General features: G+C 44.5%; 1 protein-coding gene across 1 annotated transcript in view; it reads right to left on the bottom strand.

Moving 5' to 3' along the window:
- Positions 1-10,628, bottom strand: part of Kifbp (kinesin family binding protein) — a 17,623-nt gene extending 6,995 nt beyond the window's left edge. Inside the window, exons 1-5 of the mRNA XM_087898175.1 lie at positions 10,154-10,628; positions 8,227-8,325; positions 4,016-4,095; positions 3,548-3,731; positions 373-457 (exon numbers count right to left, since the gene is read on the bottom strand). Coding sequence (XP_087754301.1) covers positions 373-457; positions 3,548-3,731; positions 4,016-4,095; positions 8,227-8,325; positions 10,154-10,567 — 862 coding nt within the window. The 5' untranslated portion in view covers positions 10,568-10,628. The remainder of the gene's footprint in view (positions 1-372; positions 458-3,547; positions 3,732-4,015; positions 4,096-8,226; positions 8,326-10,153) is intronic.
- Between the last annotated feature and the right edge of the window lie 3,426 nt (positions 10,629-14,054).

The raw sequence follows: 14,054 nt of genomic DNA on the forward strand, positions 1-14,054 counted from the left end.
AGTTTCAAACTTGAGGGCTTTGTGGTTAAGAGTTCTTACTACTTTTGCAGAGAACCCTAGCTCCAATCCCAGAATCCACACTGTGGCTCACAACCATCTAACTTTGGTTCTGTGGAATGAGATGCCCTCTTCTGATCTCTGCAGGCATCATGCACACATGTGACGCACATACATCCCTGCAGACACAACACTCGCACACATACACATACACTCAGAATTCACACAGGTTTGTAGTTATATAGAAGCCGGGTATGGCACACTTGGCATTACAGTCCTTAGAAAGCTACGGTGGGAGGACACTGAGTTCAAGACCAGTGTGGGCAAGACTGTCATAGTGAGAAACTATATCATGAGATGCACATACAAACTTACTGTCTTCTGTAGCTGAGATTTTTCCAGTTTGACCAAAAATAACATTAGCTGCAGACAGACAATGCCTGGCTTCCATAAAGCAGAGCTGTTGGGAAAATAAGCAAGAGAAAATCTAACTATGACAAAGCCTTGTTTACAATAACAATTCTATTAACATTGCTGTACTATCAGGAAAAGGACCCCACTAAAGGGACCCAGCAGCACTGCTGTGGAGAATAGCATTATCTGGTAGAAGCTGTCCCACAGAATAAACTAGCAATACGCCACACTTCTGATGACTGAAGAGACAGTCCACTCTCCTCCTGCATCCAGGAACACGGAGCATCCTATATTCCAGTCACCTCACCACACCCTCAGGTTCAGCCTAAATAGCCGAAGTCCCACGCACAGTTCATCCTTAGACCATTTACACTCTGTCAGAGGACTGAGGACCCATTCCTGTCTTTTCAAATCTCTGGAGGGAGGCGACATGACAAGGAGGCTTCCCATCAAGTTTTCAAGTCAAGGGATTTTTACAAATGAACTTTATGGAACTACTTCATCAATACTCACAAGGAATTCAAGATTCAAGTCTGGGCACAGAAAATTTCTTAAACACTCCAAGAACATCTCTGTGTTAAACACCAAATACCTGTCATCTGTCATTCAAAACGTGGGCTCTGGCAGAATCAAGTTAAAGTTTATCTTCTGAATGGACGAGAATGTGCTTCATATCAGTTAGTTTGAAAGACTGATTTGGTTGATAGAATTGCAATAATAGTAATATGCCTTGCCTCCACACTGAATTTGGAGCTCTCGTAAAGAATAGTTGGGTACCATGGGTATCAATAGACCAGCAGCATCCATACCTCCAAATGTTGGTATGAAATCCCCAACCATAAGACAGTTACAGCTCACATAAAAAAACATTTTTTGGTCCTCTACAGTGTCTTACCCATCATTACCACTTTAGCTCTGTCCAGACTGTCTTCCTACGAGCAATCACTGTTGAAGATAGAGACAGCCTTGTGCCCTATGGGTAGCAGGTTAACATGGGACTTGAAGAGCAGCAAGACCAAAGAGGATGGAGATGGTAACAATACAAATACCATCATCACTTTCTTTTTCTTTTTTTGTTTTTGTTTTTTACATAGTTCAGTATCGAACCCAGGGTCTCCTGCATAATAGACAAGCACCCTATTGACCAAACTCCATTCTCAACCCCTTTGTGGGGGGCAGATATTTCTGGAGTGACTAAGATATCACATCACTTTTTTTTTTTGTTTTTTGAGACAGGGTTTCTCTGTAGCTTTGGAGCCTGTCCTGGAACTAGCTCTTATAGACCAGGTTGGCCTTGAACTCACAGAGATCTGCCTGTCTCTGCCTTGCCTTGCAAGTGCTGAGATTAAAGGCGTGTGCCACCACTACCCAGCTGACCATCACTTTCAAACATGATTCAAATCTCTTTTTTTTTGTGACAGAACTTAGCTGGTTGTGATGTGGACCAAAAAAAAAGGTGTGGTGCAGGACTCACATGCTGTACTATGAATATCCATGGAGTTCTAGGTGTTAGTTAAAACCATCCTGAACAAGGAAATGTAAAGTGTTAAATGGAGGCCACTAGTTAGTTCCTGGCTGTCTGGCTGCTTAGCCCCAAAATAATCACACAGAAACTATATTAATTAAATCACTGCTTGGCCTATTAGTTCTAGCTTATTGGCTAACTCTTACATATTAATTTAACCCATTTCTATTAATCCGTGTATCGCCACATGGCTGTGGTTTACTGGCAAAGTTCCAGCATCTGTCTTCAATGGGGCTATGTGGCTTCTCTCTAACTCAGCCCTTCTTTCTCCCAGCATTCATTTTAGTTTTGCCAGCCTAGATCTTTTCTGCTCAAAGCAGTCCTTAACCAATGATAGTCACAGCATACAGAGGGGAATCCCACATCAGTAAAGTTGCTAAATGGAGCAAACAATGGAACCCCAACAGCTGGAGGGAAGGAGCCTGCAGAGGGGCCTCTTGATGACCATATGAAATGGAGTCATAGGAGTTCAGTTTGAATGCAAAAAGTCTTACTTCCGTGCTCCTAGAAATGATGCCCTTTCTCTCCCAATAGTGCTTCTGAGTGACACTGTGTGGGACAACACTGTAAACACGGCACGTTTACAGAACCAGCTAGCAGGCATAGTAAGGAAAAGGCTGAGGGGAAGGGGCAGGCCACCAGAGGAGCAAGAGGGATGCTGATGACCTGAGAATCTCCAAATGTTGGCACTCTGGGACACAGAGCTCCAAATAGCAATAGTTTCTGTGCCGGACATGGTGGCACATGCTTTAGCCACGGTACTCGGGAGGCAGAGGCAGGCAGACACACACCTCTGAGTTCCAGGCCACCCTGGTCTATATAGCAACTTTCAGGCCAGCCAGGGATACACAGCCACACCCTGCCTCCAAAGAACAGTGGGGGGGATGGTGGGGGAGAGGTTAGTATTAGAAACTAAAGTACTGGAGAAAAGTTAGTATACTCAAAATCCAACACAACACTAAGTGATTTGGACAAGCAGCCTGAGGTTCAAACTTGTCTCTATGTGACAGTTCAGAAGTGTGCCATTAAACCTGGGACTCTGGGCTCAGCACACAGTTCCAACATCAAAAGTGATTATTAGAGAGCAGCTAATTCTGAACAGCAACTGAAACACACCACATGCTTTTATCAAAGCCCACATTTAACCGTCCACTTCCTCAGACAAATTCTCACAGTTGTGAGATTAGCATTACATGAAGATAAAGTTATATCTGTAACAAGATAAAAATCTGCAATTTAAGGTACCACACAGCAAGAGTGAAATGAAAAGTGTGCTACCAGCCGGACGGAACTGATGTTAGGTCCCTGTCATGGAGGACTAGAAGCATGGCAGGCACAGCAGGGTCAGCATGTTAAAGACTCAACGGTAAGGGGAGGGGAAAGATCAGGATCAAAATGTACGGCATGAAATTCTGAAACAAATAGAAACTTTTTTTTAAAGATTCAAAAGTATTCGTGGAACAAGGCACTCCAATACTGTCTTGCCAAAGCAGCTAGCTGCATTCCACACCAAGTTTTAAACAACAAAATAGCAGCTACCTGCTTTACGGCACTGCTGGCCCTGTCCTCACACCTATCAAGGCCGTCTGAGAACTACTTTGGGACACTGACCTTATTGATGTAGAACTGGGATAGGGTGGCAGCGTTGATGGCCCACTCCATGGGATGGTAAGCGTTGTGCTCGAGCTGGCGTTTGAGTGTGCTGTGGCAATAATGAGCAGCTTTCTCGAACATTTCCATGTGCTGGTAGACTTGAGCCAGGTAATACAAGTTATGAGTATAAACCTTCTCAAATCTGTGAAGGAAAACAGTGACTTACACAATCATTTACAATTTAGAAGGAAATTTCAAGATATTTGAGTTGAGCCCTTGGATCTATCTGACAAACAAGGAAACTGAGTCTCAGAGTTGAACAAAGTCATATAACTTGTAAGTGACAATGGAGGTTTTATGTACATAGAATCCTCACTGTACCCTGGAGGAGGAGGAGTGCTGTGCAGCAGCAAACAGCATGTGTGCACCCCGAGCAAGCACCCAGCCAGACTGCGGGGCATGCCTGTGGGCTCGATGAAGACCAACCTTTTTGATCTCTCTTGCTCAGTGAGTCTCTCTTCTTCAGGAAGGAAATGCTCCGTTGGGTCAAGAGGCGGGCTCCCAATCTGTGGTTAAAGAACAGACAGCTCTTCAGCTTCTGAACACAAACCCCAAGCGCTCTCTTGTGGCAGGTCTGCAGAAATGACCTTCATCTGAGATAGCCTCACCATGGAACTGTAACTCAGGCTGGCATGTGCATATATTATTTTTTAAAGACAGGGTCTTGCTGTTGGAGAGATAGCTCAATGATTAAGAGCACTGGCTGCTCTTCAGAGGACCAAGGTTCAATTCCCAGCACCAACATGGCAGCTCACAACTGTACATAACTCCAGTTCCAGGGAATCTGGCTCCCTCACAGACACACATGTGGGCAAAATATCAGTGCACATTTAAAAAAGAAAAAGAAAAGAAAAGATATGAAAAAGACAGGTCTCCCTTTGCAGTTCAAGCTAGCTTAGCACTCACTATGCGCTGTGCGGCCCAGAGCAGTCTCAGAGTCCAACCAGTACTGTCGCTATATTCCAAATGCCAGAATTATAGGTGTAGGCCACCAAATCTCACCTTAGTTGAATAATTATTTTGAATTTTGTTTTGTTTACTAAAAAGGCTCTTTTAAAAACCTACATAAGTTTAGAGGGAAAAAAGAAAGGGAGAAATTATACAATTATGCTATGATCTCAAAAATAAATTAAAAAATGAAAAAACCACCTTAATACCAAGTCTGACCACCTGAGTTTGACCCCCAGAGCCCACATGGCGGAAAAAGAGAATTATAACGTGCAATGCGCATGCACACATACACTCAAATAAGAAAATAAAATAAGACAAAATATGCATAAAAATAGTGATTTCTATCTTCTTAGGGAACAGTTCAAACTGCCACTACTAATGAAAATCAACTCAGGGAAACAAGCAAAGTGTTTTTTTGTTTGTTTGTTTTGTTTTTTTTCTAAGACAGTGTGTCTCGTGTGTGTAGCCTTGGCTGTCCCGGAACTCCCTCTGTAGCCTGGCGTCCCACTCAGAGATATGTTAAGGGTTAACATGACTTTTCAGCAACTAAATAAGAAGAAGGGATCAATCCCACTGCTTACTGTCTTAGGAAAGCCAACCTCTAATGCCGTTTCCTTGTCTATGAAAAACAGGCAGTTACAGCACCTATCCTCATAAGGCTTTCAGGGTGACAGTGTTACTCTCCACAACCCATCACAACATGAAGGCCTCTGTCCGGGCATAAATGCTGACCCTTTATTAGGACAGTCCCAACTACAAGTTCATCCTTGCATCTTGCTGTATCATGTTTGTGGTGCTTGGGAATGAACCCAGAGTCTAGCACATGCTGAGCACACCGTCTATCCCTGGAGCTCTGCCTCAGAACCTCATCCTTGCTTCTAACTGAACGCATCAAGTTCCCAAGCACAGCGATACTTCCTAGAGAGAATTTGTCCCAGTGAGCTCTGGTTGTCAACCTGACACAGCACACTCATTTGCACGAGCAATTGGATGGATCAGACTGGTCTGCAGGTGATTATGCTGATTACTAATTGATAATAGGAGAGTCTAATCCACTATGGGATAAACCATCCCCTGGACAAATGGTCCTGAAAGCTGGCTGAACAAGCTAGTAAACAGCATTTACCGTGGCTTCAAGTTTCTGCTTGAGTTCCTGCCCTGACTTCCCTCAGCGATGGAACCTGGAAGTGTAAAAACCGATAAACTCTTCCCTCCCCTCAGTTTCTTTTAGTCAGAGGGTTTTTTTTTCTTGAAAGATTTATTTATTTGGGAAGGAGAGATGGCTCAGCGGTTAAGAGTACTGACTGCTATTCCAGAGGATCCTGGTTTGATTCCCAGCACCCACATGGCAGCTCACAACTGTCTGCAATCCCAGTTTCAGGAGACCTGATTCCCTCACACAGACATATATGTCAATGCACATAAAACAAAAATAAATTATAGCCAGGTGGTGGCAGCGCACACCTTTAATCCCAGCACTCAGGAGGCAGAGGTAGGTGGATCTCTGAGTTTGAACTTAGCATAGTCTACAAGAGCTAGTTCCAGGACAGGATCCAAAGCTACAGAGAAACCCCGTCTTGAAAAAGAAATTATTTATTATGTATATAGTGTTCTGTCTGCAGGCTAAAAGAGGGAACCAGATAACATTACAGATGGTTGTGAGCCACCATGTGGTTGTTGGGAATTGAACTTAACCATCTCTAATTTACTTATATACATGAAGGATACATGACTTCATTTCCATTAGCTAGAGAAGGGAAAGCCTACTGAATCACCATCAGGATTGTTGAGAGTCTCTGAAGAGGGAGGGCCTGTCTGCTGTTTGCCTTGGCTTTGCTTCCCAACATAAGTCTTTACTCTGCAGTTGTAATGTGGTTGGTGTTTATCTCACGCTGTGATAAAAAACTAAGAAATATATCCTAGATATATATATTCTGCTTCTTCTACAGAGATGTTCATCTGCATAAGCTGCATTTCAGACGTGGGGGAATACCACCAGGAAAAACATAGCCCTGAAGCAGGTCTCAGAACATGATCATCACAGCAGCAGCATAAACGTCACCTAGTTAAAAAGCGCACTCTCAGGCCGCAGCCCTGAACTGCCGCAGATGGGCCCAGAAGCCTGGTCTGCTGAGACATTGGTTTTGGTTTAGACAGAGTCTTGCTGGTCTTGAACTCAAGCTCCTCCCTCAACTTCTAAGTTGCTGGGAACACAGGTACCTACATGGCCTACTGAGGCTTCACAGGTACCCTGGGTGATTCTGATGTGCACACCACAGCTGCAAACCATAGACACAAAGATTTCAGACGTATTGCTGACTTTCAGGTATATTGTATAGCTGGTTTCCCTCAAAGTACTGCTGTCTTCAGTGAAAAAAAATGCAATCAGTAGCCTACATCCAAACTGAGCTGGAGATGGCTCGGTGGTTAAGAGTACTGGCTGCTCTTTCAGAGATCAGGCTGGGTTCAGTTTCCAGCACCCAGAGTGGTTCCAAAACTATCTGCAACTCCAGTTCCAAGGAATCTGATGCCCTCCTCTGACTTCCAAGGCATGCACATAGTACACAGGTACACATGCAGCAAACACTCAGATACACAAGAGGAAATAAATCTAAAACAAATTAATAAGAAAATATTCAAATGGTATGTTTGGATAACATTAGAGTATTTCCTTTATGATTATATTAAGACCATCTTTGCCATGGTCTACCAAGGATTACTTTTAAGAACCTCAGTCTTAAGGTTCAAATGAGGAGCAGAAGGAGGGAGAACATGAGCAAGGAAGTCAGGATCATGAGGGGTGCGTCCACCCACTGAGACACTGGGACTGATCTAATGGGAGCTCACCAAGGCCAGCTGGACTGGGAGTTATGCAGCATGTGATCAAACTGGACACTCTGAATGTGGCTGGTAATGAAGGCTGACTGAGAAGCCAGGGACAATGGCACTGGGTTTTGATTTTACTGCATGGACTGACTTTGTGGGAGCCTGGTTTGTTTGGATGCTCACCTTTACAGACCTGAATGGAGAGGGGGAGGACCTTGGACTTCCCATGGGGCAGGGAACCCTGACTACTCTTAGGACTAGAGAGGAAGGGGAAGGTGGGGAGGGGGAGAGAAAAGGGAGGCGTGGAGGAGGTGGAAATTTTTAATAAATAAATAAATAAGTAAGTAAAAAAGTCTTTATGAAAGAAAAAAAAAAGAACCTCAGTCTTCAATATGCAGTAATTTCAGACAGCTCTAAAAAGAAATTCCTGGATATACTGAAAAATCATTACTATGAATGGAAAATTCTTGTGTGTATGTGCATGCATGTGTGCATGTGCTCGTGCAAGATAAAGGTCAACTTCAGGAGTTCCCCAGAAGCAACACCTTGCTTTTTTTGTGCCAGGGTCTCTCACTAGCTTGGGAATTGCTGAGTCGGATAGGCTGGTTGGCCCCCGAGTTCGAGAGTCACCTGTCCCTGAGTCCCCAGCACTGGCATTACAAGCATGCACAACACCCAACACCCAGCTCTTTATGTGGGTTCTGAGGGTCAAAGTCAGGTCTTCATGCTTGCATGGCAAGCACTTTATAAAGGGAGCCATCCCTTTATAATTAATAATAATTCCTGTGAATAAGGAATTCTGGTATCAATTCATGATTAGTTCATTGTCAATGTGAATTTTTGTCTGCCACGCAACATACCTCTTTCATGTACTGATTGTACAGTGCTTCTGATGACTCCAGGTAGGACCGTGCAGTTTCAATCTCTTCTCTTTCAGACCACAGGATGCCCAGATTATTCTGGAAAGCAAGGAACAGCAAGACAGTCATTGAATATATCCAATTAAAGAGACTCATAGTTTCAAAGTCAGTATTTCCTGACAAAATGACAGTGGTTTTTATTAATATGGCCGTCTTTGTTTTCACTACTTTGCTTCCTGTTCATGAGCTGAAGTCCTGCTCTGTCGGGCTACAACAGCCAGAGTCCATGTGGCTGAGCAAAGTAGGATGAAATCTTCCAAAACAAGCCATTCCTCCCTTTGAGTGTCTATGCCAAGAATATTGGTCACAGTTACAAAAAATTACCTAACACAAACCTATAAATGAATGCCAGGATAATGACCTCTTCATATCTGATCATATTTATGAGACTCCTTTTAAAACTATTAGTTCTATTATTCCCAAAGTTATTTTTAAATTTCTAAAAATATTGTAACTAGTTACAACTTATAAACAGGACAACTACTAATATAATTTATGAGGTATATGTGTATATGCATTTTTTAGGTTTCTTGTTGCTTTATATAGGTTCTCACTATATAGTCCTGCCTGTTCTGAATCTTCTATATAGAGGAGACTGGCCTGAAACTCATAGAAGTCTGCCTGCCTCAGTTTCTTGCGTGCTGTGATTAAAGGTGTGTGATACCATCCTTGGCTCTGTGTAGCTCAAGTACAACATATTTACTGTTTCTTGCTTTGTTGAACTGGGCTCTCAGGTATACAGGGATTAGATTGGCAAACAATGCTATTTGATTATTTCTTTTTAATTTTATTTTATGCTTAAGGGTATTTTGCCTGCATGCATGTGGAGGCCAATAGGTCAGGCCTATTACTAACTAGCGCAGACATATAAATTAACCCATTTCTACTAATCTATGTATTGCCACGTTGGTCGTGGCTTGTTACCTCATTTCTACACATCCTGCTTTCTCTGCAGCTGAATGGCTGGTTAGCGTCTCTCTGACTCCGTCCTTTCTCCCCAGCATCCTCAGTCTGATTGCCCACTTTCTGCCTGGCTCTCAGGCAATCAGCCTTTTATTAACAATACGCATAATTCACAGTGTGGTATTACAAACAATGACAGTTGGAAGGAGAGTTCAGTTTGGACCAAGGAACGTTACTAAAACAAGAGTCAGTCATGGTGGCCCATTCCTGTAATCTCAGCAAGTAGGTTGAGGTGGGAAGGTCATGGGTTAAGGCCAGCCTGGGCTCCAAAACAAGACCCTGTCTGAAAGAAAAAAGGGAAGGAGGATTTTAGCACTCAAGGAGACAAGAAGATAAAGTTCAGCATTGGACAAATGAAGCCCTGTGTAAACACAAACAAAAAAGTTACTAAAAGGAGATCTTGAGACACATTATGAGGAATAGGTGGGAATTCCTTGCTGACCCAACAAAACAATGTGGTAAGAGTGGATTTGAAGATTGGGGACATTTTATTTTGAACCAAGATCGGATTATTCTTGTCATTCCTTGTCATTTTCATTCCATTTGCGTCAAGTTGGATTTTTCTTAATAGAATGAAACTGGGCTGGTCAAGGGGTTGGAAAAGCACAGCCTCTAACGTTCTGCCCAGGACTAAAGAAGGTAGCAAGTGAGGCTGAAGTGGGCGCCGAGAGCGCAGAGGGAGTTCGCAGGCAGATGGTGAGTAGGTGTAGATAAATTAAAGAGACTAAGCTTCATTCTGTAGCCCAGGCTAGCCAAGAACACGTAGCAATTCTCCTGCCGCAGCCTTCCAAGTGCTGGGATTCCAGGCCCGGAGTTCTGCGATACTGGGGACTGAACCAACTAAGACAACCCCAGCCAGGAGGGGCATTTTGGACGCCGAGCGAGCTCCGCCTCGGCATCTCACCTGCGCCTGGATGTAGAGAGACACGCAGCCAAGCGACAGGCGGAAGGGGCGCAGCAGCGACAGGCACCTGACCAGATGCTCCTCTCCAGCAGACAGTTCCTCTGTGTCGATGTGGTTCACGCCAAGGTGGAACTCGATCACCGCGAGCCGCAGCGCCCGCTGCTCCCCCGGACCCTCGGCGTCCCGCGGCTCGGCCGCGCCCAGGGCCTGGTCCCCCGGCCCGTCATCGGCAGCCCGCTCGTCGTCGTCCTCGGGCGCCGGGCCCAGCAGGGCGCGCACCTCCTCCAACAGCGCGCGCGCGCTGTATTTAGATTTGTACGGTTCCTTCTCCGGGTTCTTGTGCAGCTCCACCCGTGACAGGGCCAGCGCCGCCTGGAACTTTTCCCGGATCTCTGGCCCAGGGTAGCCCGCCATCGCGGCCTGAGCAGCCGGCCACCTCCCTGCCAGAGGACCAGACACCGGAGGCCTCCGCGTTGCGACACTTCACTTACGACACGTCGTTACTGTGGCGCGCCGACCAATGAAATCGGTGGAGGGGAGCGCGAGCCGCTAGGCAGCAGCCAATAGGAGGGCGTGTTGGTCGCCACAACAGCCGTCGTCAGGGAAACGGAGCTGTCCGGGAGGAGGACAGAGCCGTCAACTGCGCCCAGTATGGTGCGGCTCCTCGCGCTTCATCCCGAAAGATGGATGTAGTTTATATAAAAATGTTCAGAATTAGAAGGCTTAGGGGTAGGGCACTTGCCTACCGGGCATGAGACCAGGGGTTCAATCCCTAACTTAAATAAAATTCAGGATACTGTTAATCGCTAACTTAGCTAGTTAATTGCTTAGTAGGTAGGTAGGGATCGTTCAATATTAGTATACTAGGCTATTACTGCGTTAATTATATCTGGAGGGACCGTGTACCACGGAGTGCATGTAGAGGTCAGAGGACAACTTTCAGGAGTCTCCTCTCACCGTCTGACTCTCCTTTCACCGTGTGGTTCTCAGGGATCAGGTCCTCCTCAGTCTTAGCAGCCTCAACAAACTTCACCCACTGTGTCATCTCACTCCGCCTCCAACCGCCCTACAAAATTTATAAAGGCTCTGTGCCAAGCATGATGGCAATCACCTTTAGGTTTCACAGGCACGAGACCTTACTTCAAGTTAGCGAACAATAAATTCCTACAACGTTTCAACCATTTATTTTTGAGATTTTTTTTCTACTATTTTGCCCAGGCTAACCTCAAACTCAACATCGTCCTGTTCACCTGCACCACACCCTGCATCTGAAGTGCAGAGATGTATGGGTGTGCCCCTGTTGGGGCTTATTCATTAAAACTTATATTTTTATTTACTTTTAAAGACAGGGTCTCTCTATGTAGTTATAGCTGCCCTGGAGGTCTGCCTGCCTCTGCCTCCAGAGGGTTAGGATTAGAAAAGGTCTTGTTCTATAGTCCTGGTTGGTCTGGAAGTTCCAACATAGCACAGGCTTGCCTTGAGCTCATGGTAATCTTCCTGCCTTTGCCTTCCAAGTACCAGGATTAGTGTTCCACCAAACTCAGTTTAAGATGTAATCTTTTACAGTTTTTGAAAAAGTTTAATGAAGTTTAGTTAATGAAATGTTATTTCATTTGTGTGCATGTGTCAATGTGCTTGTGTCCTACTATGCATGGCTTCCAGAAATGGGTTCTCCTCCACCACGTGGGTGGGTTCTGCAGTTCAAACTCAGGTCATCAGGCTCAGCGACAGGATTCTTCAACCACTGATTCATCTCACCAGCCCTCAATAACCTTTGATTGAAGGTCATGAATATAAAATGCACTTGCTCTATTTTTTTAATGTGTGTTATTTTCCATAATGTATGTCTGTGTGAGGGTGTCAGGTCCCCTGGAACTGAAGTCACAGACAGTTGTGGGCTGTCATGTGGGTACTGGGAATTAAACCTGGGTCCTCTGGAAAGCCAATGAGCAAGCCTTAACTGCTGAGCTTCTCTCCTGCCGTTTTCATTCATTCCTGCATGACTTCTCATGCCCATACCTTCCAAAGTGAGCCCGTCAAACGGAGCAGACATTTCAACTATCAAGCACTGGCTGTGTCAAGCACCTTGAGATACACAAGGGATCACTGGCTTTTGTCTGAGATCCCAGCTTTTGTGTTAGGTAAAGTCTCATGTAGACTGCCTGGGTTATGAAGAGAATACGAGGCAAGTTTCTCTAGTTCTAGTTGTCAGATATTGGGTTTGGTAGTGGTTGTTTAAGTTTTCTCTCCACCCTTAGGGCAAGTTCCTTAAGCAGGAAGGTAGATAACATAAAAAACTTCAGGAAGTCCCTGAGACTGATTGGATTCACTAGGTTCTTCCTGCCAGAGTAAGCAATAAAGACTGAGTCCCTCTCAGACTAAGTGAAGCTGAGCTGCAGACTACGGAGAAAAGCTGTAAGGACTGAGGTCAGTCAAGATGCCTGTAAGAGGTTCACAACCGAGGCACTGGGGAGAAACACTCTACAATTTGTTGAGCTGCTTGCAGGCTGTGCAGTGTCCTCCAGGTTCTGAGCTTTCTGAGTGGTCACGCGTAACGCATGCTTCAGTGGGTTTTGTGTAAGGTACTCCAATAAAACTTCCTTGTTCGCCGGGCGGTGGTGGCGCACGCCTTTAATCCCAGCACTTGGGAGGCAGAGGCAGGAGGATCTCTGTGAGTTCGAGGCCAGCCTGGTCTACAAGAGCTAGTTCCAGGACAGGCACCCAAAACTACAGAGAAACCCTGTCTCAAAAATCAAGAAAAAAAAAAAAACTTCCTTGTTCACCAAGTTGGACTTTGGTGGTGTCTGCACTTTGGTCTCTCGTGGGTTCCCCAACCTCGCCTCACCAGCTAGTTTAGTCATACAGCAGTGGTGCATGAATACATAAAATTTAACACCGAAAGTGTAAAACTTAATATGAAACTTCCCAACTTCCATTTCCAATGCCAATTCTAGCTGGATGTTTATTAAATTGCATAGACTGTGGTTAATTTTGGTGTGTGATTTTGTTTGCCAAGCTTTTTTTAAAAAAAAAAAAAATTATCTATTATGTATACAGTATTCTCAGTACTGTCTGCATGTAGGCTTGCAGGCCAGAAGAGGGCACCAGATCTCATTACAGATGGTTGCTGGAAATTGAACTCAGGACCTTTGGAAGAGCAGGCAGTGCTCTTAACCTCTGAGCCATCTCTCCAGCCCTTGCCAAGCTTTTTCTTTTTTAAAATAAAATTCATTACAGCATGAGAAGCAAAGGCAGATGAATATTCATGAATTCAAGGCCAACCTGGCATACATAGTTTCCAGGACAGCCAGAGCTACACAGTGAGTCCCTGTCTTGAAAACAAAGTTTATTAAAATAAATGTAATACTATTTTTTTTAAAGATTAATTTATTAAGTATACAGTATTGTCTCCATGTATGCCTACAGGCCAGATCTCATTACAAATAGTTGTGAGCAATCATGTGGTTGCTGGGAATTGAACTCAGGACCTCCCCAAGAGCAGCCAGTGCTCTTAACCACTGAACCACCTCTAGAGCCCTTAAAAGCAAGAGGGCAAGGGCAAAGAGGCCATATCGGATTCTTATATACAGAAAGGTAAACAGAATGTGAGGGGAGGAAAGCAATTCACAAACTGAATATATGACTCGTTTCAAGAAATGAATTTGTATAAAATTGCCTACTGGAATGCTAATGTAGGGTTGCTTTATTTTTACGAGAATTTAACTAATGCTAACCTAACCTGCGCCTCCTGTTTCCACCTCCTCAATGCATGGTAGGCAAGCCTCTACCAACTGTGCTACAACACTAGCACCAAGTCTTACTAGTTTATACTTAGCAGCCATTGTTATAAAAATGTCAAGCTATTTTCATTTTAGAAAACAAAAGTCATGAAAGCGAACTA

This window comes from Myodes glareolus, chromosome 18 (genome assembly GCF_982192425.1).
Source record: "Myodes glareolus chromosome 18, mMyoGla1.1, whole genome shotgun sequence".
In the NCBI taxonomy this organism is placed as follows: Eukaryota; Metazoa; Chordata; class Mammalia; order Rodentia; family Cricetidae; genus Myodes; species Myodes glareolus.